The following is a 25,869-nucleotide window of genomic DNA, read 5'->3' as shown; positions in this document are numbered from 1 at the left end:
GCTGGGCTCAGAGCTGGAGTCGCCTTTCTTAAAGCACTCGACAGCATGGAAGTGCCAGAGAAACCCAGCAAACCTCTGCCATCAACAGAAACACTGACATGCTCAACTTTGAGGCTACCTTCAGGGCATTAAAGGGGAATGAATTTCAAACTTTCTGCACAATTAAATGACTAAAATGTGTAAAATCGAGTCATTCAGAGAGGTTCAGGGTGAAATGCTCTGTTCTAGAGAAGCTTACCAAGTCAGACTTCTTCACAGTGGTGGCGATAGGAACCAGACGTCCACCTCTAAAAGCTGTTTATCCAAATGGTCATGTTAACGACCGCAGTAAGGTCTAGAAATCCGATCAAGAAATCTACGAAGAGAGCTGGATTACATGCACAGAGAAATCTGATCAGCTCAGTAATCAGATTTCTCAGTCTGTGCATGATAACACACAGATGGCGGTACCGGATGAAAGCAAGCGGTGCAGCGAGATGCAGGGAAACACTTTTGGAGCGACGCTGAAACCAAATAAATGCTTGATGGAATGAAAGATTTAAATATTCTTCATCTTCCAGATGATGTATGTTGATATTTTCAGGTAATGTGGTGTGATGTTAGAGCTTCAGCTTCATACCACTGAAGAATCCAGGGTGAGCGGTAATAAATAATTGTCCTCTCCCTCTTTGAAGGAATAGGATTCCCTAAACTTAAAGCCCAGCAGTGAGGAGCTGAAATTTACCCTCCTCTGCTGTCACTTTAGACTGGCAGGTTCGCCTACAGAGCGGCGCTAGTAGCTCTTAATAAAGTAATGTTCTCTTTATTTAAGGGTCCCATTTTGTAGGGGAAGATTTCAACCACTATAACTTGTAACTCAGATCCAAGGGGCAACACTCGAAAACAAGGGGCAGGGGGAAAAATAGGAAATGGGATTGGGCCCTAGCCTCAACAGTTTCCGTCATATACGCGGTATATGCAACACCGCCTCCTAGTGATTCAGATTCTGTCCTGGTTCCACTGCAGTGGCACAGCTTAAACAAACAATACCGCTGTCTGGAAGTTGGAGCTAGTTAGTGTCTACTGGTGCACGTCCTTCTGTGAAGTTACATGACTGCAAATGCAGGTAAGCCCTGTACAAATACCACCAGCCTGAGCTGTCAGGTTCATCTGTTTAATCATGTTATTAGAGCGAGTATCTTTATAATCAGCCCCCTGTAATCAGTACAAGTCTAGACGAACGGAGCATCCAAAGGTGACGGGGATTACCGCAGGAGCGAACAGGCTCATTCGCCATTCCTCCTCAAACGACATCTAAGAGCCAAAGACTCTGAAGCTAGCCTTACTCTACCCGTCCAATCGCCCATCTATCCACTTCTCTGACATTTACAGAATTCTTAAGATGGTTACTGGGCTTAGGAGTCTGTCAGCTAAGGAGACGAATGGGTAACTAGAGGACAACGGGGTTGGATGGGTGAGAGAGAAAGAAAAACGAAAAAGAGACTTAAAACTTTAATGCATCGGCTTCCCAATCATTTTTTTCAAAAGACCCCCGTCAGAAAAACCCAGCCCCACTCTAGTGAAGGAAACAGAAAAACAGAAACGAGCGAGAGACGGAGACAATACTGAGAAAAACTGAGAAAAAGAAAGAGGGTACCAGTAAGAAAGGGCCATGCTGGGTATGAAGGCACTCCTTTTATTTGCAAAGGCAGCATCCTTTTTCGGGTGGTCCATCTGCTCCTCTTTGATAAGAGCAGAAGGGTGCGCTATCTTTCTGCCACCTCCATCTCACCGGCCTCTCGCTGGCGGCTCTAATGGCCGGCTGGGGGTGACGTGCAGTTAGATGACTAACACTATAATCGATAGAAACCTTTCGGGGCTGAAAAAAGGCCTCCATTATGAAGGGAATTAGAAAAGTGGAGGCACAAAATGGCAGCCTATCACCACCATTTGCTGTTTTTTTTCCCCCCCACTATGAGGAGAGGCGAGAGAAGGGCACTTGTCATTCGTCTTGTTTTTAAAATAGGCACCTTTTAAGCGCTGATTGGGACTTATTTGAAGAGGGAGAAACAGAACATTTGGAAAAATGATGGGTGCTGCACTCACCCTTCCCCCTTTTCACAGGCCCAATTACACAAGCTTGCTGAATGAGAGTGTTACCCGCACACGCTAATGCTAAGAAATACAGCAGGGTGGCTAATAATAAGATTTTACTAAATATAAAAGAGTGAACCAATGTTAAAAATGAGAAACACAGCAGGGTGGCTAATGGTCAGATTTTACCAAATATAAAAGAGTGAACCAACGTTAAAAATGAGAAATACAGCAGGGTGGCTAATGGTAAGATTTTACCAAATATAAAAGAGTGAACCAACATTAAAAATGAGAAACACAGCAGGGTGGCTAATGGTAAGATTTGACTAAATATAAAAGAGTGAACCAACATTAAAAATGAGAAACACAGCAGGGTGGCTAATGGTAAGATTTTACCAAATATAAAAGAGTGAACCAACATTAAAAATGAGAAACACGGCAGGGTGGCTAATGGTAAGATTTGACTAAATATAAAAGAGTGAACCAAAGTTAAAAATGAGAAATACGGCAGGGTGGTTAATGCTACAATCTGAGAAACACAGCAGGCTACACTAAGGATAGCTGATATAGCGGGGCACGCTAATGCTAAGACCTGAGAAATATAGCAGGCTAAGCTGATGCTGAGATTTTGGAAACACAGCGGAAACTCTGATGCAAAGATTTCGTGAAATATAGAAGCATTCGCTGCGTACTGGAAACACAGCAAACAGCTGATTTCAGTAAAAAGTCAGTGTAAACACAGTAGGCCAATATTAAAATTGAAGAAATACTACAGAGATAATGCTAACATCTCAAAAGCACAGCAGAGCTCATTAATGCTAATATTTTACAAAATACAGCAGGGTATATTAATGATAAGGTTTGATAAATACAGCAGGGTGGCTAATAATGAGAAGATTTTACTAAATGACAATGTTAAAACTTCAAAATGACAGAGAACAAAAACAGAGCAGGGCACGCTAAAGCTAAAACCTGAGGAACACAGCAGGCTACACTAAGGATAGCTGATATAGCGGGGCACGCTAATGCTAAGACCTGAGAAATATAGCAGGCTAAGCTGATGCTGAGATTTTGGAAATACAGCAGAAACTCTGATGTAAAGATTTATATATATCTGATATATATTAGATTATAGATTTATATATCTGAAATATAGAAACACAGCAAACAGCCAATTTCAGTAAAAAGTCAGTACGTCCGATTAGCTTAAACACATCCGGCATACAGCAGTGTTAGAAATAACCAGAAGCAAAGTAGAGGTGCAAGCAGCGCTGCCAAAACAGTCTTCTAAACGTGATAAATATTACATATATACATTTTAAATATTCATAATATATTCTCATCAAGTTAAACTTTACTTAGTGCGTTTCGCCAAGTGCCTCCATTTGAGTGTAAAATGCCCATAACTTTCAGTCAGTGAGACCAAAATATATTCCCAGCTCTGCTTTAAACGGCTGCAAGTAATGACCAGAGCAGACCGTCCTGCTGTTGTGAGGGAGGTGCAGTATATTGTGCTGTGTGCTGGAGGGGAACAGCAGCGAGTGCGGCCGAGTTTCGGCTGCTTGAGTGAGAAGATTTGCGGCTCCGCGCTCGACTGAACCCTCCGACTGCACCAACACCTCAACACCTGTCCCAGCACGCACCTCCACGCTGTCTGTCAGAACCATCCCTCACTCATCCTCTCCCTCTCTCTCCATCCTCTCAGTTGCGCTCTTTCTTATTCTTTCTCGTTACTTACTCTCTCTCTTTATATCTCAAGCTCTCCCACTCTTTCATTTTCTCTCTTTCTTCAGTTCTCCCTCTTTTTATCCGTATTATTCCTTTAGCCTCTCTTTATCTTTTATACACAGTCCTCTCATTTCCACTTCTCTCCCTTTTCATCTATTTTGCTCTCTCACTCCTCTTATTTCCTTTTCTTTTTCTCTTCCTAACTTCTCTCTTTATCGCTCTCTCTTTATATACCTCTCCCCATCTCATCATCTCCATCTCACTTTATCGATATTGCTCCCTCACTCTTCTCCTTGCTTTGTTTTTTCCTTTGTAACTTCTCTCTCGCTCTCTCTCCCCCCCTTTATCTATATTACTATCACTCCTCTTGTTTCTACCTTTGTTTCTTTTTCCCCTTCCTAACCTGCCCCCTCTCTATCTATCTATCTATCTATCTATCTATCTATCTATCTATCTATCTATCTATCTATCTATCTATCTAATGCTCACTTCTAATTTTTCTCTCTCTTTCTCTCCCTCTCCCTCTCTCTGTCTATATTGCTCTCTCACTCCTCTTTTCTTTGCTTTTCTTGATCTTTCTTCTGGTCCTAACCTCCCCTCTTCTCTCTCTCTCCCCCTCTCTCTCTCCCACCAGCAGCACCTCTGGCCCTGGTGTAACCAAATATAATTTATCAACTCACAGTGCTCACAGAGACCTGGCCATCTCTATGGAAACAAATCTTTCTTTCCCTCTATCTCTCTTTCTCTCTCTCTCTACCTCTCGCTCCTGGTGATGTGTAATCAACTGCTGTGAAGACTTCGCTTGGGAGCAGAAGGAAAAAAAAAAAAAACAATCAGCTCAGATCTACACAGTGAGCGCAGGACACTTAAGGTTTTCATCGGGAAAAATCGATGACACACTTCCGCTCTGAATCTGCCCAGTTCCGTCTCTCGGCTCTCTGACCGCCGTTTTAATCACAGCTCAGAAACGCTCACACTGCACTCACACAGACCTGCTTTACACCTCAATCACTGCGTCACGTTCAGCAGGTTCAGGATTCTCCACAAGGGGGCCTCAAACAGCTTTTCCTTGCTGTTGCATCAAAACATTTTTAGATGAAAAGTAATGAACATGCTTAATGGGGAATTCTGGATGGGGGATTGGGGGGGAGGGGGTTATTGGCTTGAATACTTGAATATACAGTTCTCTGGAAAATCTTTAATAAAGAGCCATCAACTCAAAAGTCATTCATCTTATAGAAGACCTTAACTTGTCAGAGTGTGGTCCGAAATAAGAGACAGGTTTCACTGTGACCTCCACCATGCCCATATTTTCTATGAGGTCGTTCCGAATGCAGCATCCTTCCTTTAATGCGAACCCGCTGGATCATTAAAGACAACATCAGAGAAGTCCAAAGCATAGCGGTGCAGTCTGAGCACACACACAGCCTCATTCTTCATGGAGTCCCACTGTGCGGTGGAGCCCGTCTCTGCTCTGTAATGATGCCTCTTCTGCTCCTTTTCTCGCTCTGAAATCCATATCCTCCTATCTCGCATGCGTGTGGGAATCGGTGAAGTCTAGGAGGAGCGGTGAGAAGCTTTAACGAGGGGGAGCAGTGCCAGGCCGTCAGACAGACCCCCCCCCAACAACCATGTCTTCTTAACCACCAACGCTCTAAATGCAGCTAAATAACCTCCGCTGAGAGCGTTCTTTCAGGTGCTTCCTGTTCAGCCTGACAGAGGCAGAGTAAACAAACACCAGGCCAAACCTGGAGAACACACTCACAAAATAGAGTTACTGCTATTTAAATGGAACCATTAGTGCTGTCAAGTGCTTTTAACTGTATTTTGTGAAGTAATTACACTTGTCTTGACCACAGAGAAGGACCTCTGCTTTTATAAAGTTGTGCACATTGTTCTGGCTATACGAGGGGACAAGATAAGTGTCGTGAGAATCAATTTATTTCAATAATTCAATAACATTTTCATCAATATCAACAGTAGCTGCATGTTCCAATGGGTGTATATACCACATACATAATATATACATTCCCTCTTGTTTATGGGTCACTTTATGAAAATGTCCATTTTTGTGTCCCTGTTAAGGTTACAATTTATTTTAATTAAAAGTTTTTTACAATGACACCTTCTTGAGTCATCAATATAGCAGCATTGGTTATCAAATCAATGGTACAGAATTCCAAGCACCGCAGAAGAGCTCGTCCTCTCAGTCATGTGTAAAAGGTGAGGCCATGTTTTGAGGTCATGTTTTTCAAATGACATATTTTAGTGGATGTTCCGTTATTGACGACACGTGGTTTGATACCCTGTATCAGCCATTTAATGAAATGCATCGTTCATTGAAAATGTCACTGTTGCTACCTTTCTTATGTGTAACACCAGTGATGATTAGGAACACCATCCATACATAGCCAGTGGATTCTTGTAACAGTGGAGGCTATTGAGGGGAACCGGAGCTCCACTTTGTTACTTTCTTCAGTTTGCTGCTCGTTGATTTATCCATAGGTCTCTGTGAGCACTGTCCAGCCAAAGTGTCGCTGCACAAGCCTTCTAAAAGAGGTATTTGAACAAGAGAGCTACAATCATGGATTCTGTGGACTGTCATCATGGATTGTCTCACTATACCGGCAGATCATTTTGCTGGTTTCTTAAAACAAGCAAAACTATCTGCCAACATAGTGATATAAATTAGTTAAAAACAGGTCATAAATGTCTAGAAATAAGGTAAATAATCTTAAAATAAGCTTCCAACAAAATTAGAAGAAAAATTAGATTTATTGACTTAATTTAAGACATTTTTACTTGAGAAGTATACCAGCTTTTGCAGTGTAGTAATTATAATTCATAGTTAATTGCATAGTTAGTTACATAATGGATTATATTTACATTTCTCTACTGTCAGAGCAAAAGCTCATATCTCTAATATGAGAGCTTACTTTACTTTAAATGTAAGTCAATGGAACCAGACGTTTTCAAGTAATTTTGGGCCGTTTCTTTTGATCTCATTTGATCCACGAAATTTACACAATGTAAGGGCAACAGGTACTTCAAAATGATGTCAAACACTGAACAACAAAAATGAAGATACGAGGTTTTGTTGCAACAGCAGTGATGTGATTTGCATTAGATATCGAGTCTGCTCTCCTGACTTTTCAATAGCAATGATCTCCTCTTCGACACACGAACACAAATGTGGACTGAAAGTTCAGAATCTGCACTTTCCACACAGTTTCAGTTCAGAGATGAGCGTCAGAAAAAAAATCCCATCAATTTACAACTTGTTTTGTGATACCAGAATGGCCGGCTGCTTTAAGAGACTGAGCGTAAACAGAAAATCTGGTGTCATTTGAAGTGTCCAGAGGGAGCGGGCAGTGGTGGAAGGGGCTCGCATGAATGGACACCTGCGGACATTGCTGAGGGCAATGAAAGCTAGTTTTGGCACTTGATCAAAAAGATCGTTAAGCAGAGTGAAATGTGGATCCAAGAGATGGGGAAAAAAAGGCTTTTCTTCTTTTCTTGGTTTCATGTGTGTGTCATTAACTGACATTAGCGCATAATGACAATTATGTTCCTGATAATTGTAGCAGTGAAAGTGGAGAAACGTTTGCACGAGATGAATTAATTAAGCGAAAGTCTGGGAGAGATAAAAAAGCTAAGAGACTGAGAAGCGAAACAATGAAGGTACGTTCTGAAGGTATCCAGTGTATACAAAATAACACGCTGTGGAGATTAATTCAGAGAATTAAGATGAAGCTGTGATAGCTACATAGCGGAATCATAAAGGATCTCTGCTTTCAGCACCAACAAAAGTGACTGAATAAACTTCCAAATGACAGTGTAATGCTCAACGGTCTGACGAGGGATGATATCTAAAACCAAGCAGAAACAAAGAGCAAAACTCTGCACATAACTAGAACTTAAATCCCACTCCAAGTAAATTTTCCTCCAACCAAAACAGCCCTGGAGCCGAGGCTGAACAGCGCTATCTTTTGTCTCTGTGAACCGAGTGCAGTGGAAGGCTTTGAAGCCGTTTTATATTGGCTAGTGCTCCTGTAAGCATTCACCACATTTCAATATCAAAGGACACCTGGCTGACTGCTGAATCCACGCTCTCTCAGGCCACGGGCGGATAGTCCCGTCAAACCATTCCTTTCTCAAACACCTGAAAGCACCGGGCCAAAGCAGACCTTAACCACGGACAGCTCTTACACAGCTGTACTGGAAAGCAAAAGGAGCTACACTGCACAATTCTTTATGAACACAAGGCCCATGGGCCAGTTCAGGCCTGTGCTTTGACTCTCCTACCCCTATCTATGGGACAGTGGTAACACCTCATTTCTACACAATTCCACACCAGTCATATCACCAGACACACTCACTGCTGTTGAATATAAACACCTATCAGCTCAGCAGCTCAGCAACTGGAGCCTATCCCAGCGGTCATTGGGCAGAAGGCAGGAAACACCCTGGACGGACTGCCAGTCCATCACAGGGCAGATACACAGACACACACATTCACACTTGGGGCAATTTAGCATCTCCACTTGGCCTGACTGCATGGCTTTGGTTGCCTGACTGGGGAATCGAACCCAGACCCATCTTGCCTTTATTGTTAAATTCAACCAAACAGGTTAACAGTTAACAGTTAATGGCTCTGTATTATATTATATACATGATTATACACCAAAACCAGTTTCTCAAAACGGTGAGCTGTTACAGCTAAAGCGATAGCGACTACCATATTTGATAAAGCTTGCAAGTTTATGAGGGATATTTTGGTGGGGTTGCCAGCCTTATGATGTCAGTACAACATGCAGCAGCATTAGTAATATTCTTAATGGCCTTAATTCAAAGGATCTTGTGATATTTGGAAGAAATACATACGGAAAACAACTCTGGAACAATTCTGTTGGCCACAGGTTGCGATAGGAGTGATTTTCAACATGAGAAACAACGAAAGACCTAAATTTACATTCGTAGGACTGACGCAACCAGAGAATGATGACAACACTTAAAAAGCCTTTGATTATTACTCCGACATAAAAGCGTGAATTGCACTTTATACCTGTGCATCCAACAGTAAAGACAGCACAGAGCTTCTTTTATGCAGTGATAGGAAACACAGCAGCTCACAGAGAGCTTCGATTCCACATGCTGGTCCATTCTACTCTCCAAAGAAGACATGCAGGCTATTCACCAACTACTCCGGGGGCAGATTTCAATCAGTTAAAGAGTGACTGCAAGTGCAAAAGCCACTAATATGCTTTCTGATGAAAGTGTAGGAGTGAATGTCGACTGAGTCGCCCTCTGCTGGCAACAGAGTGAAGTTCAGCTTTGCAAACTAGCAACAGCCAACACTCGACAAGATTGAACTGATCGACGGCGAGAAAGAAAGAGAGAAGGAGAAAACGAGCGCAAGAAGAACTGATCTGATGTAATAACGTCTTAAGCAAACACCCAAAACAACCCGTGTCACCTTGGCGGGGTTGGCTGGCTGACGCTGAAAGGAGCTGAGAGGGAAGTTTCAGACCGAGAATTTACAGTGGCAGGTGAGGTTTAGCAGGGCGAGTGAGGTTACGAAGAAGCAGGAGACTTTCAAGCCTTTTAGCAGCTACCTTTACACAGAGGAGAGAGAGAGAGAGAGAGAGAGAGAGAGAGAGAGAGAGAGAGAGAGAGAGAGAGAGCGAGAGCGAGAGAGAGAGAGAGAGAGCGAGAGCGAGAGAGAGAGAGAGAGAGAGAGAGAGAGAGAGAGAGGCACTTTCCCAGGGGCACTGATTCTATTTATTTATTTATTTATTTTTTATTATTTTTTTTTTTTTACACGACAGCTTCAAAGTAAAATGAATTATTGAAACCATCCAGTCACTTTTAAACCAAGTCCATCAAAATTAAGAGGTGCTGGCGAGGAAGGGGTTTGAAAACAAATTTCACAAGAGGAAAATGACTCCTTTCACAAGAATTTCACAAGAGAAAAATGACTACCATCGCGCTGCAGCAGAGTCCGGCACCGATACCATCTACTAAAGAGGAATTCCACACATTTCTGCATAATTAAATTCATAAGATGTAAAGTCAGTCGCAGTTGTTCTGTTTCAGAGAAACTTAGAGTCAGAATACAGAATTACAGAAGCATAAAGTCCAGAACCAGCCAGTTCCCCCGGGCCGCCAGGCTGCTGAACAGCCAGTAGGGCTCTATAGGCCTGTCACTGCACCTCTGAGACATCATCTCCATGGACAATCACCACCTCATCCACATCTCATCAGACTCACTCTGATCCTCTGCACCTTCAATCCAGCACATCTGTTCTTACACATATAGACTGACATCTGTACATCTTCTATCCATATCCTGTACAATCTGGAAGATTCCTGTATCAGTATCCTATCCCTGAGAACCTGCCTCTCATTTATTATCTCCCTCAGACTAACTGCACATGCGGAATGTGAACAGCAGCACATTTCATAGTTTTATTCCATAACTTATTACTGTATAACTGTACACTGGGATAGCGTAGTACTAGTGTATAGTGTGTATATGTGTATATTCAGAGTCAGTGTATATATACACATTTCTTTTTCTTCTTAGAGATATATATATATATTCTATAAGGGGGCTACCCACCTAAGGTTTTCACTCACTTTCCACCTGTGTAAATGATTCAATTCAATTCAGCTTTATTGTCATTATACAATACAGGGTAGTACAGTATAACGAAACACTGCTACACTGTAGTTTTGATCCGTTTTGGACTAAAACATATTTAAAATACATTCAGGGTGCACAGATACAGGGTGTGGTACACCTGAATAGTCGCCCCCCCCAAAAAAAACATCATTTCACTGGTGGTTTTTAAATAGTAAATAAAAGGTCTATATCTGTGGTGTAGACATGGTGACGCCTGGTTCCTATCACCGCCACTATAAAGACATCTGAGTCAGTAAGCTTCTCCACAATGAACCATTTCACATCACACAACTGGAAAGACCACCACACTGTAGACGCTGGTGTCACACGAACGGTTTAAACCTTTGGTCTCTAACCACCTCCACTCAGCCTTCAACCGTCTTACTTGATTATTCTACACTTTTCACATTATTTTGGTGTGTTTTAGCTGTCGTTTCACTTGTAGCAGTCATTTATTTATTTATTTATTTATATTTACTTCATTCTTTTGTCTTACATTACCTAATTATTTATTTCATTGTTTATTTTATTCTTGTCTTTTATTTATTAAGCTACTTTACTACTGTAATTTTAATAGCTCACTGAATTCTTTTCATTGGAATTTTAATTGAATTTTTTTTTTTTAACTATCCAACGTCTCATTCCCTGATTTCTGTATTGGCTCGGCTACACTGTAAATGGGATTCTCCTCCAACTTACTCCAAGTGTAAACACAGGCTGACCGACTGACCGACTGAATGAATTACACAGGAATTTAGAAATATTGGTGGAATTCTCCTTTAAGGTTAAATGAGGTGCACCTCCTCGATGATTCTGAAACGGCTGAACGAGAAATTTGTCTGAACAACTGAAACAGAGTTTCTTTCTACAGGGTCTCGTCGTATTTTTTACAGTAAAAAAAGCAGAATAAAAAAAAGGTAAGGAGCAGAAACATGAGCCTGGAACTGGACTCATCTTTGGGTTCAACGTTCTTACTCACATTGACTGACAAATAAATAAATAAATAAATAAATAAACAAACAGGAGCTGCACCCGACAATTATTTATACAACACTATTCACTATTATTACAACTGACAGCATTGCAGATTATTAATTTTCACAGTCATTTTCATTATTATTATTATTGCTATAGAACGTTTTATAGATCATTATTTCTCCTAACCTATCAACTATTAATCGACTACCTGACTAAACTTTATTTCCCCCTCAACAGTTTATTCTCAGTTCTGTGCAACTTTCTTCGCCCCCTATAGTTCCGGTACTGAACTGCAGTCTGTCAGAGCGATCGCGTCCTATACAAAAATGCTATAATAAAAAAAATATGCTGATGTTCATGAGCGCTCCCCTGTGTTGATGCCTTAAAATACACAGAAAAACAACACACAATTTACATAAATAAACAAACAGGCATGATTTCAGCTCTAGACCTTAAATATGGAATGTTTTCGACTGCAGTCAGTGCATTCAAGCAAACTGAATAATGATGTAGATACTAAATAAGAGTATTTTAGCACAACTGCTATAAACAATATATAAAAAAACAAACATATAAATGTTCCATTGTATTCTGCTCTTTAAAAATATCACAAAATAACACGCAGAAAGGAAACGGACCATCACAAAAAGCAGAACAGCATCTGTTTTAACCCACACTGCGCACCTTAATATAGCTCCCGCTACAGAACCTCATTGTGCTTCATCCACTGTCAAGCTTTCGCTGCAAAAACACGAAAAACTGAGAAAAACAGAGGCTCCATTTATTGAGCAATAGCATTGTGAGTGCTGAGGCGAGGGCAACACACAAAGCGAGGGATTTTTATGGCGCTGCAGTGACCGCAGCAGGACGCTGTGGGTGTTGGGATATTCTGGGTGATGGACAGGGTGTGTGTGGTTGGAGGTTTGAGGGGGCAGACAGGAGGGTGATGCAGGAGCCGGACGCTGTACGCTCAGACTTTCTGGGCCACGCCCGGGCCGTTTTTAGTGGGTGCGCGGCCAAGAACTGTGGGAAAAAGGCAGCTGCAGTGGTCCTCAGTGTCAGATGGAGGTGATAGTGACCCGTTATCTGGCTGACTGCTTCCTCAGAGGGGTTTCAGGAGAGGCTGGCTGAATACAAACAGCACTGTGGGACTCTTAGAGGGCCATTAGCCTAGAAATGAGGATTTCTCAGCTTAGATCTAGGCTTAGTCCAAACTTCTAATCAAGATTAGTGTACTATCCATTAGGGCAGCACCTTTAACGGTGAACTGCATCGATTTTTCACACTTTCTGAATAATTCAGGAAACATTCAGAGACCCCTTGCAGAGAAACTCGCTGACTGATTTCTTTACAGTGGTGCTCATAGGAACCAGGAGTCTATGTTTATTATGCAAACGTTTTATTTCCTCTCCAAAACAAACAGTGAACCTACACGAGTCCTCTGTGGTTTTATATGTAATGTTGATGGTAAATCAACAAAGACAAGTTTTCCTTTGGTACCATTTTGACTTGCAATGCTCTACATGTATCCTTCCACCACGAAATGTACTTAAAATATATGTCCTCAAAAATATCTGGGTTTCTCCAAAAACATATATTAGCCCCTTAAATGGCCAGGGTCCACTAGCGGGGCCCAAAGTTTTATTACACACTTCTATAAGCTAAGCAGAGCTGAGCCAGTGTGCATTCAAGTCCTTGTAGTTGCTGAATAATAAGCCTTAGTGTGTAACAGGCCTAGGATTTTAATTATACAAAGAAAATAAATTCAATTTAATATCAATGCAAAATGCTGTAATTTCAGCTGTTCGGTCTTCTTAAAAAGCCGCAGTTCCACAAGCTGTTCCATTTTACTGTGTTGGGTGGGGGGGTGGGGGGTTGTTTGTTGCAGTTAATCTACTAAAGGTAGCAGGACACACACACACACACACACACACACACAGCCTGGGCTTTATTACTGCAGACAAGATTTATTCACTGACTTTTTTTCCTTTCTGATTAAAAACGTCTCCTTCATGTGTTGATTTATAGGAGTGGGGGGAAAGGAAAAGAGAGAGAGAGAGAGAGAGAGAGAGAGAGAGAGAGGATGACATCATGCTTTTGGAGGCAAAGAGATGCACAACAATGCTGAAGCCCCCAACCCCACCCCACCCCACCGCACCCAAACAGAGAGCTACTGTATACATTTGACTACACACTTATTGCAAACAGGTCAGCTCCATTTAGCTGTAACCCTGAGTTACTGCAGCGACTTTCGCCTCGTGACCCAAATCGCTGATCGCTCACCGCCTATGGGCATTTCTGAACTCCAACTGACCGTTGGCTGTCACAGTTTCAGTGACCCCAAGCACAAATCAGACAAAAATAAAAATCGCTTGTGTGCTTATTCTAATGAACTTTTATTACAGAAGCTAAGTCAGATAGTTGACGTTACTGCAAGGAAGCTAAACATCACACCTGTATTAGCCACTAAATCAGTGGCTATGCTCAGAGTCAGAATTCCCAGTGGTTATATGATGTATTTGCACAATGCATGCTGGGTAGTGTAGTGAGCACAAAAACGTTTCTGAACTGAGGCCGAGAGACGCGAACGCTGCATTAGAGAAAATTACAAAACATGACAAATGACATTAAAATGCTAGTTTCAGGCTTTATGCATGACAGCCTACTGTCAGATAATCCCCTTAAATAAAGGGCTTCAATTAAAAACGTCTAATTTTAAAGCTTTGCAGATTTTGAAGAAGAAATGCTGGATTAGCTTCCGTTTTAATATCAATATCGGACAAGAAAAGGTCTCTCTCTCCCCGTCTCTCTCTCCCAGTCTCTCTCTCCCAGTCTCTCTCTCCCCGTCTCTCTCTCCCCGTCTCTCTCTCCCCGTCTCTCTCTCCCCGTCTCTCTCTCCCCGTCTCTCTCTCCCAGTCTCTCTCTCCCCGTCTCTCTCTCCCCGTCTCTCTCTCCCCGTCTCTCTCCCCGTCTCTCTCCCCGTCTCTCTCTCCCAGTCTCTCTCTCCCAGTCTCTCTCTCCCAGTGTCTCTCTCTCCCAGTCTCTCTCTCTCCCAGTCTCTCTCTCCCAGTCTCTTGCTTATTGTCTGAATTAGTACGGTCTTCAATCACTGCAGAGGAGTCCCTTTTCTCTGCCATCCGTCCTTCCTTCTCTCCCTGTTTTGTTTTCCCGGTGTGTCTTTAAGCCCATCTTACTGGAGAAATGGTGCAGAACAAATCCTAACTGGGAGCTTGGGAAAATTAGAGTGCATGAGCAGCCCACAGATGGAGAGATAGGGGACAAAGAACTAAACAGATAAACACCCAAGACCACAGCAAGCCCCACACGCCCCCCCCCCCCCCACCTCCCCCCAAGGGTGTATCCACTGGAGTGTGAGATCAAGCGATAGTTTCTCAGAAGCAGATGAAGACTAATCTACAAGCACAATAAAAAAAAAAAAGAAGCTCAACCGAACTCTTTTATCTAATGTGTTGCTGGGTGTCCAGGTGTGTAAGCCAGTCTAAACGCATCCTGTAATCGTGATGTTACTTTATTTTGGTCTTGTACGCCAGTGTTTTCCAGCTAGAACACACCCAATGTGACTCATCAGAGCTGAATTAGGAGCTTCAGATTAAGACTAAAGCAGGCTCCATGTAGAGCAGGGTACTGATTCAGATATTAAAGGCAAAAACAGGATCCTATGCCAGCTGTTAAAGCAGTCACAGCAGCGAAAACATATGAAATCATACTTACTTTATCATGACATACATACATTCATCCCCCAACTGCTGGAAAACAATTAGTAGGGAAGATTTAAATGCTACAGTGAATGTAATTCACACTGAAAAGCACCCTGTTTCACTGTACGGTGCCAAGTATATGGCCGCATTGTTTCATAAGACCCCATAGTCTTCAACAAATTCCCTTTTTTGGATTTTCAAATCACTTTTCATGTAAATTTAGTCGACCAATTCCACCCAAGAGGCAGGTTTCCTGTTGCTACCAAGCTGGGAGGGTGTAGGCTTGAACATCCTTATGGCATACGGCCATCCCCCGGGCCCCGATGACAGCCACGAGAGCCAGCAGGAAGGAGAGGCCCAAACTCCAAGAGAGGACAAAGCCCAGCAAGGTTGGTGGGGAGAGGAGAACTGCAAGTGATTGAGGGATGGCGCACGAATCCCGAACACTGCCGAGGGACCCAAGTGACGGCGGGAGGCGGACGTCAGCTGCCAGAGAGATGACGATGAGGGCCACAAGAGGCACGAAGGCAGTATGCGAGTCCTGAGCTCCACCACCCAGGCCATGCCTCCTGTTCCCCAGCGAGGCCGCTTCAATATACCTCAAAGAGTTTGGGACTTGCTTCGTGCCTCTTGTGGCCGTCATTGGTGCCACTGTCCCCTTTCTGGCAGATGACGATCTCCTCCCGCTGTCACTTGGGTCCCTTTAGGATTCAGGCGGCGTTCCTCTCATCCCTGTATGTTGAGCTGTCCAATGATGTTATGTTAGCGGCCGTTTAAAAACTGGCATCGCATGACTCGGATTGGGGGAGACCTAACCAGTGAGTGGAATTGGACTTTAAAATGTAAATAAAATTTGGGAGAAAACTGGAAAAAAAAGAACACATGCTCCCCTAATGTTTTTCTCCCCTAAAAACTGAAAACTCAACAGTAAAAGCAAAAGCAAATAAAAGGAAAGTTACAGCCCTGGTGACATTTTTAAACTGCTCAAACTGTAAAAACACAAAAAGCCGTAGATCCATTTCACTTTGTTGGCGGCAATCAAGACATCAAAGGCTTTCCTGGTTTCCCACATGAGCCCTTCTAGTAAACAGGAATTGTAATGGGCCTCATGGAGGTAAATGACTGCACAGGTCTTCCCAAGATTTTGGCTTCACACTCACTACTTCCCCATTTAATTCTGATTAAATCCCCTCATAAAAGGGCATGTGTGAAAGAGGCTCTAGACTGTTTGATAGAGAATGTGCCCATGGTTGGTAAACACTGCAGTAGACTAAGACTCCCTGCTATGCGTGTAATTAAATGAGGTTTGGTTTCAGCTGAACTTACACAAGGCCAGAGAGCCACTGAGCAGCGGAGACAGCAGCAGGCCACTCAGAGACAGCAGCGTGGCCAGGTAGGGCAGGCGGCCGGCCGGCACCATTATGCAGATGACCTTAGACCTGGCTGGAGAGCCACAGCCCCAAGAGAAGGAGGGGGAGTGGGGGCGGGGTAGGGTGGGGGGGGGTCTGCACACTGGACACTTGGCACTCTGGAAAAAGGAGAAAGAAAGGAGATGTCCATTAGTGGGATTCACTTATTCACTTGTCCAACAATAAACAATGAAAACTGGAGAATGCATGTACATCATATACATCTCTGAGAATTCGGCGAGGAACCGAACAGCAAAGCTGTCCACAAATATGTTCAATACACCCTTATATAATAAATACAGCAGCGCCTGTCAGAAAACGTGCAGCATGAAGTGATACTGCAATGTTGACCACAGGCATACACTTAGGCACTTACGCTGTTTATAAAGTAAAGTAATTTTGGCAACATGATGGTTAGACGCTCCATAAAGGTAGACAGGAAGAACGTACGCCCTGCAAGCTGAAGGCATGAAAACAATTTCAACACTGGCTGGGTTTCTCTGACATTTTAAGTGTGTTGAGAGTAGATCAAGCCTCCGGAGTTCCACCAGGTTCAAACTTCGGACCAAACCAGTTTGTAAATAGGATTGATCTCCTCTAAACTGTGCCACGCTTCCACTGCTCTCTCAATTAAAAGCTTTACACAACTCATTTTCTACCAATTCAGGCCTTATCACCGGATCTCCATGTTATTTGCTTATCCGCCAATCAGGTAATTGCAGCGAGAGGCTCCTACTGATATTTGTGTTAGACAAATTGCTGTTAATCCTCACTAACCCTGCTGTGACTCCGCTGATACAGTTGAGAGAAAAGCTAGTATATGCATAATTATCTGCAACACTTTATTACAGATGCTAAGTACAAGGGAAATATACGCATACATATCCACACTATGTGTGTTATTTTCATGGGGCAGTTGTTGTGCATTTTTATGACAAGTAATGAAACTTTCAAATCTTAATAAAGCAATACGGAGTTCCCTCATGACCCTCATAACTGGTGCAGGACTTGGTAGGTTCACTATGTAACCTTTTTGAGTGAGTTTGGTAGGTTTTGTGTACCACACGTTATAAAATATGCAGGAAAAGCCAAACATCTGTAAAAAATTGCATCAAATGTATCTTTCAGATGAATTAGCAATGATTAGCTAATGACTGCTATGATGATGTCACACATAGAAACAAAGCAGAGAGAGCACCGATAAACATTTCAATTTTACACCAAAATTTAATGGAAGAAAATGGTCAATTTGGGATTCAACACATTTGGTCTCAGCTAAATAAATATTCACAAGCTCACTGTTACAAGATATGAGGCTTAATACGCTAAGCTGTGACCAGGCTAACATGCGCTGAGGTAACAGACGATTAGCATTTGTCTGTTTATCTTCAAGACTTTACATTGGCTACCTTTCTTTGTGTAAATTACAAGCCACAACTGACCAACTGACCACGAAATTTACAATCTGGTTGTAGATGTAATTTAATGGAGAGAGATGCGCAGTGGTGCTTAGAGAAAGTGAGCAATGCTGGAAGTCTGACTGGTGACCGGTGACTGGTGCAGTAGCCCTTATTCTGCATTTGAAGTATAAATAATTTCATAGCCATTCTTGAGATAATGCTTCAGCTCATCATACTATATCTAATTTCAACACCATTTGATTGGAGTTTATTTGATTATTTAGGTAAGATTTAGATTCATTTTTGAATATATGTTTAATACAGAAACGTGACTGGAGGAACTTTTTACACAGTAGTGAAATAGAGTTAATATAATTAAATATTTAATTATAATTCATTTGAGAAAACACAGCTAACATCTGATTGGTTGAGCTGGGCTGGACCTTGCTGTAAAATGGTAAATGTACGCACAAATATGACCGACTGACAACAACACAGTTCTGTATTATCCTGCCACTAAAATCACTGTAATGTGCGTTACTTATAAGGTGAAGGTTTCTACATTAAATGCTAAGATATTATGATATTTCCATTATTATAATCACAAAAACATCTCATGAAACAAAAAACTAAATTGAAATGAGTGTAATATTCAATGTTACACAACCTAAAGTTATTGTCCTCCTTCAGCAGTTCTAGTACATATGCTGCATTACAGTGGTTTTATTACCGGCAAGACCACATGATAAGCTAACAACAATGCACAGTAATAATCCTTTCAAGGATTATTGCTGTTCCAAACAATCCAAAATCAAAAGTAGCTGAGTCATCACATTAAAACTGACCCATCATGATGCACCGAAGCATTTTACACCCCATAAATTGCAAGGAGAAGGCTGTGTGTATGTGCATGTATCTCTGAGGTGTCTCTCAGCATGGCTGTGGATGAGGACTTCACCTTAGTACTTAACATAACCTGCCAGCTCAACACGCACACTCCGATAAACACACCGCCGTCCTCTCTGCCCCGCGGGTATGCTCCACACACTGCACGCTATTACAATACGGCTTTTGTGCTTCGTCCCCTGAGATCACCACTCACCACAGCGGCTGACACACACACTTACGGAAACACACACTCACACACTCACCCGAGTGTCAGTCTGCTCCTTTATTTTGCAGAGGTGCGCTGCAGTGTGTGTGGTGTTTCCTGAGGGTTCGGGTGGTGTGTGTGCGTGGTGCTGACAGGCTGTGTGTCAGTGAGGGCCTCTCTGTCAGACCTTCAGAAACACCTGCGTTTGGCCGCGGTGGCAGCACGGGGCCGTGTCACTGAAGCCACGTGTGGAGAGGGCACACCGCGGGCTTGGCGGTGGCCCGGTTTGTGTGCTGTGATGTATGAGGATGTACAAGTCCACTGTCAGGGTTCCAGTCTGAAGCTTCAGGTGCCAAAGATGAAAACAGTGGTATTGTTTTGTGTGTCAACGAGCATCAAAATGGTTCTCCTTCATGTGGAGTCCAACACAAGCTTAAAGATCTATAGAGTTCAGCTCCAATGCAAATCATAGCCTAGCTAACAAAAGTCTCTAATCACTACTCCCCGCACTGGACAACACTATCCCGAACTCTATTATAGGGAACATAAATTATCTCTAATCACTATAAACGGGAACAGAAGTGGTCCCCTGATAACTGTCCCCTAAACAGGAGCACGATTACCATTAATCCCATTAATAATACTTATTAATAGGATAATTATTATTCACATTGGAGCACTATACAGAACACTATTACAGGGAACCAAAACAGGCCCCTAATCACTATTATAGGGAACAGAAATTGGCTCCAGTCATTATCCCTGGAATTAAAGCACTAGCCTACATAAGAATGCTGAAGGAAACAGAATATAAACGTCAAGCAACCCGTAAACATAAATGTTTAAAGTGAGACACTGATATACTGAGCTGACATCTAAACCGCTTCCCTGTGTTAACATTATCAGGTGAAAGAGCTACAGATGACCAGCCGTTCCCCAAAAACTGGTCTGTTTTTATAGTACATACAGCTTTCTAGAATTACTGATGATTCTCAGAAAAAAGCATCAAAGCATAATTTATCACATGATAATATTGCCCATCCCTACAAGTCCCAAATCCCTGACTATCGGCTTCAGAGTCTGATACATCAGCACTGCACTCTGCAATACTTCGCTGTTACTGGGGGAACATCCTGAGTATCAGACCCAGGCCTGCAAGAGTGCAGCTATGAGCTCAAACCAGCACACCAACACTGCACACGGCAGAAATGAGGGGGTCTGACATGCCGACAGCGAATCCTTTCGCACTTGTGCATCGTAAACCACTAAAAGCTCTCCCTGGAGGGGAGAAGCAGGTGGTGTTTCACATTCGACCGACGCTCATCTCGGTGTTGATCAGTGGCTCAAACCTCTGCACTCTCAGCTGGGCAGGTAATTACCTCACGCAGCTTTACAGGTGGAAAAAAAGTGAAGAGAGAGCAGCCTGGGATATCAAGAAGACTCCAAACCAACACTTAACTGCACGTTCCCACCCGACAGATCTCGCCACGCCAATACCTGGATGGATTCATGCGAAACTGGAACTCAGTAGGTGGTGGGAGAAGGGCCGGGCTGTCCTCTCTTTAAAAGAGCAATGAATATTTTAGCGAAACACCTTGATAACCTCGATAAATGTGATGTTAGATGTGTATTCTGAGCTTGCTGGTCTTCATTCAGACCCTTTAGATCTTAAATAAAAACTTTACCCATCACTACATCTACAGAAAACATGCCTGCTTGCATCCTACAGTAGCCAAAATGTTCCATAGACGGTTTAAAGACTCAGAAAACCCCCTTCTGATGATGCATCTTGAAGGTGGGAGGGGCTACGAGTGATTTAGAGTAGACAATTACCGCTAAGAGATATTTTGTAATGCGCTAAATAAATGTTGATTAAGTCGAAGCATTTCCTTGGGCGTGCAAAAGTTTTGGCGCCCCTGGTCAAATGACTTTTTCTGCTGATTTTGTAAGCATAAATAAGTCAGCACACCCTCTACTTTTCAGCACTGTTTATTTCTTACATTTGACATATTGGGGAAAATAATGAAAAAAATTTAATGTGGCCCGTGCGAACGTTAAGGCGCAACACATGCAAATAAGTGGAAATTGTACTAAAATAGAAGAAAATTGACTAAATTAAGTATGTTCTCCGTAGAGGGTGTGTTCACTTATTTTCCAAAAATCCATAAAACGGTATTAAACCAGGGGAGCTCAAACTCAAACTGCATACAAATAAGTGGTGTGAGTGAGGAGATGCGTCTGTACAACGTAACCGTGGTAACGAAACCTCTGTAAATGGTTCAGAACATAAGAGTTTCAACTGCAGCTCCAGTAACACCATTAGCAAAATCCAATTTTAAACAGCAGTGACACAATGAATGAAATGTTATTATAATATAAAATTATTAAAACTGGATTAGGGCTCAGCTCTGTGTGTCGCTGCTACAGATATACAGAACGTAAATGAATGACTGAGCCTAAAGCAGCATCATTTTTCACCGCCACATCACCGTACTGAGAATAAACAGCAGGCGCTGAGCAGAAGTTTTGAGAATGCAAAATCAAATCTGCGCTAATTTGCCCCCGTTTCCGGACCCCTCTCTGCCCCTCTGCCTGCTCGTCCACCTCCTGGCTGATTCACTGGGTTTTTTTTATTGTGAGTTCCAGCAGTCAAATGTAATCAGCACCACTTCCACTGACACACTGCAGCCTAATCCTGCACATACCCATCCATTATTAATGATAACAGAAAGAGAGAGTGAGAGAGAGAGAGAGAGCGCAAGAGAGAGAGAAGGGGAGGGACGGAGAGGAGAGAGAGAGAGAAGTAGAGAGATATGGTACGAGTGGGAGAGAAAAAGAAAGATATTGAGAGATGGAGGGGAGAGAGTGAAAGACATGGGGAAAGGAGAGAGGGGGGAGGGGAGTGGGAGAGGGAGGGAGGGGCGAAAGTGAGAGGAAAAAGATGGGAAAGGAATGAGCAAGACAGAAAGAGAAAAACAGCAAGAGAAAACAGTGGAGAGAAAGGAGAATGAAAAATAAAGATGGAGAAAAGAAGGGAGATGGAGAAAGAGACGAAAGAAAAGGAGAGAGAAAGAAAGGCAGAAAGTAAAAGGTAGGTCTGAGAGAGAGACACAGACACAGAGAGAGAGACACACACAGACACAGAGAGAGAGAGAGAGACACACACACAGAGAGAGAGACAGACAGACAGACAGACAGAGAGAGAGACAGAGACAGACACAGAGAGAGAGAGAGAGAGAGAGAGAGAGAGAGACAGACAGACAGAGAGAGAGAGGGAGAGAGAGACAGAGACAGACACAGAGAGAGAGAGAGAAATAGAGAGAGAGAGACAGACAGAGACACAGACAGTGAGAGAGAGAGAGATAGAGAGACAGACAGAGACACAGACAGTGAGAGAGAGAGAGAGAGAGACAGACAGAGACACAGACAGTGAGAGAGAGAGAGGGAGAGAGAGAGAGAGAGAGACAGACAGACACAGAGAAATAGAGAGAGAGACAGACAGAGACACAGACAGTGAGTGAGAGAGAGAGAGAGAGAGACAGACACAGAGAGAGAGAGAGAGAGAGAGAGACACACAGAAAAATAGAGAGAGAGACAGACAGAGACACAGACAGTGAGAGAGAGAGAGAGAGAGAGAGAGAGAGACAGACACAGAGAAATAGAGAGAGAGAGACAGACAGAGACACAGACAGTGAGAGAGAGAGAGAGAGAGAGAGAGAGACACAGACACAAAGAAATAGAGAGAGAGACAGACAGAGACACAGACAGTGAGACAGAGAGAGAGAGAGAGAGAGAGAGAGAGAGAGAGACAGACACAGAGAAATAGAGAGAGAGACAGACAGAGACACAGACAGTGAGAGAGACAGAGAGAGAGACAGACACAGACACAGAGAGAGAGAGAGAGAGAGAGAGAGAGAGAGAGAGAGAGAGAGACAGACACAGAGAGAGAGAGAGAGAGAGAGAGAGAGAGAGAGAGAGAGAGAGACAGACACAGAGAAATAGAGAGAGAGACAGACAGAGACACAGACAGTGAGAGAGAGAGAGAGAGAGAGAGAGAGACAGACACAGACACAGAGAGAGAGAGAGAGAGAGAGAGAGAGAGACAGACACAGAGAAATAGAGAGAGAGACAGACAGACAGAGACACAGACAGTGAGAGAGAGAGAGAGAGAGACAGACACAGACACAGAGAGAGAGAGAGAGAGAGAGAGACAGACAGACAGACACAGACACAGACACAGAGAGAGAGAGAGAGAGAGAGAGAGAGAGAGAGAGAGAGAGAGAGAGAGACAGAGAGAGACACAGAGAAATAGAGAGAGAGACAGACAGAGACACAGACAGTGAGAGAGAGAGAGAGAGAGAGAGAGAGAGAGACAGAGACAGAGACAGACACAGACACACACAGAGAGAGAGAGAGAGAGAGAGAGAGAGAGAGAGAGAGAGAGAGAGAGAGAGAGATGAAACTTCAGTAGTGAGATGAGAAAAACAGACCAAACAAGCCTCTGAAATCGGCTGTGAAACAATATGAACCAACATTAATTAGAAAAGAAGGAGAAAAACCACACACAATATGATTCCGCCGGAGGGAAAGAAAAATAAACACAGGGAAAAAAAAAAAGAACTGAAAAGAAAATTGCTAAGCTTTGCAACCAGCTTTAGCGCTTTCCCTCCAAAAACTCACCGCTTCTGCACATCAGCTGATGCGGAAGATCAAAACGGGCTGCAGTTTCTCTCGGTTCTGATTAAAGGCTGCAGGAATGTGCGGTAATGAGGGAGGCCGGTGCAGATACAGCAGCAGAGCCACTGGTGCAGGCTGTGCTAGCGTTAGCATTAGTGTTAATTTGAGTTATGGTTATGAAAGCTGCAGTGCTGTTTGTCCTGAGGGTGGACGGTGCTGGCACATGCGGAGCGTCTCTCCTGTGGACTCTACAGGCCCGCGGGCCCCGCTCTCTCTGTGTGAGCGAACGCACTTGAGTGGAAGATATGAATGTCATGTTGGACCACAAAAAACTCAACACACAGCCTGAGCACAGACAAAAAAGCAGACGTCATAAATAGAGAGTGCAGGAACAGCAGGAATAAGGCTCCGTTTTGCTCTCTTTACACGATAACGCTGATTACACGTTACAGGAAGACAATATGATGATATTTTACTGTTATCATAACAAACAACATGCTTTTCTGACATTTGAAAGGCTGACCTCATATTCTTCATGATATTTACATGATTTAATTAAAAACTGTCCCATTTCATTTTTACAGGGTCATTTCCTCCTCCTCTTTTTATCTCTTAGAATTAAATTGGCTGTTTTTCTTACTGGGCCTTTAAGACTGATGTAAATGACTTCTGTTCTGATTGGTCGCCCCTGCACTGTGCCTTACGTTTCTCAGTTTCTCTGCCTCATTCTGCTAAAATGCTAAAAAGCTATTTTAGTGAGAGTTTACATGCAGATAAAACAGCTCAGAGTCTAAGATCACACCCAGGTTTCGTACTTCAGGTTTGCTATATGAAGCTAAAGAACCAAGTTTCTCAGAAAGCAGCTTTCTCTGAGTTTCGGTACCAACAATCAATTTTCAGTTCACGATTTCATTGTAGAAAATGTTGAGACATCCACAGAGTCTTGATCATCAGAATGAATGGAAATGCATAACTGGGTGTCATCAGAATAGCTATGAACATTTATATTATGTTTCCTAATGACATCACCTGGAGGTAGCATGTACAAAGAGAAAAGCAAGGGCCCTAAAACTGAACCTCGAGGGACTCCACATGAAATGGCAAATATTTTTGATGAATGATTTCCTAATTAAACCTACTGAATGACCTTAATGTGAGTGGGCAGGGCTTCTCTGCTGTAGGGTGAATAGATGGATGTATGTAAATGTGCTGCTTTTCATGACCTCACAAAAACAATGAATTCAAATCAGGCTGTTTGTGCAGCTTAGATTCTATATATGAACTTGACAGCCTGCCCAGCCAAGGATATGTTTCAAAACATTAGCAGTGTTTATGTACTACATCCATGATATGTACCTCAAGTGTGATACTGCCATATTTTTTCACCCCTTACCCCAAACATAGTAGATCAGCCAATACATGCTCAGTGGAGGACGGGTGTTGGGGCGGGGCTGGGTGGGCCCTGCCTCTCTCACTCGCCTTGTGCTCTTAAAATAGAGGATGGATGCCTCCTCATGTCCTTTACCACTTTAAATGGAAGAAAGTGACGGTCAAAATGCTATAGCTGGTGGGCGCCATCAACACGGGAACACTTGCATGGCTGCATGCCATCATCAGTCAAGCACCGTCGTTGCTTTATACCAATTCTGCACCCAATTTTGGTTTTATACCATTTTTTTTTTGTTTATACCAACATGTAATCATGGCATCTTCCTGCTCTACTGTTTCAACAGTTTTTGGGAAATTAGCTGAGCTGTCCTAATTTCTAGCACAGGCTACTACTTACTTAGCTAAGTAGCTAACTAAGTAATAAAGTGGAAAGGAAGACAATTTCAGTAGACCTAGTTCTTTAAAACTAGAGGCAGATACAAATGAGGTGTTTAAATTTTCTTTATTTTACCCACTATAGTTATGGAAGCTACAGTTAGTTAGGCCAACTGGCTAGTTGGTGGCTGTTCTCTTCACTATAGCAATGTCTCTGTGACCTAATGCTTTCGCTTAATGGCCTCCCCACCTGCAACCAGGCCCTCGCTAAAACTACTGGTTTGGTGTCTGACGTTTGCTTCTTTAGGGCTAGCTTGTCCCACCGATTAGCATCGTATAAATA

At 42.8% G+C, this 25,869-nt stretch overlaps 1 protein-coding gene across 19 annotated transcripts in view; it reads right to left on the bottom strand.

Moving 5' to 3' along the window:
* Nucleotides 1-25,869, bottom strand: part of ptprsa (protein tyrosine phosphatase receptor type Sa) — a 364,902-nt gene that overhangs the window by 186,249 nt on the left and 152,784 nt on the right. For all 19 annotated transcript variants that reach the window (XM_017693300.2, XM_037545527.1, XM_037545523.1 and 16 more), the window contains exon 3: nucleotides 16,510-16,711. In XM_017693300.2, coding sequence (XP_017548789.1) covers nucleotides 16,510-16,603 — 94 coding nt within the window. In that variant the 5' untranslated portion in view covers nucleotides 16,604-16,711. The remainder of the gene's footprint in view (nucleotides 1-16,509; nucleotides 16,712-25,869) is intronic.

The sequence above is a fragment of the Pygocentrus nattereri genome, chromosome 15, assembly GCF_015220715.1.
Source record: "Pygocentrus nattereri isolate fPygNat1 chromosome 15, fPygNat1.pri, whole genome shotgun sequence".
Taxonomy (NCBI): Eukaryota; Metazoa; Chordata; class Actinopteri; order Characiformes; family Serrasalmidae; genus Pygocentrus; species Pygocentrus nattereri.
Note: the sequence above shows the minus strand (reverse complement) of the source record. Positions and strands in the feature narration are given on the sequence as shown.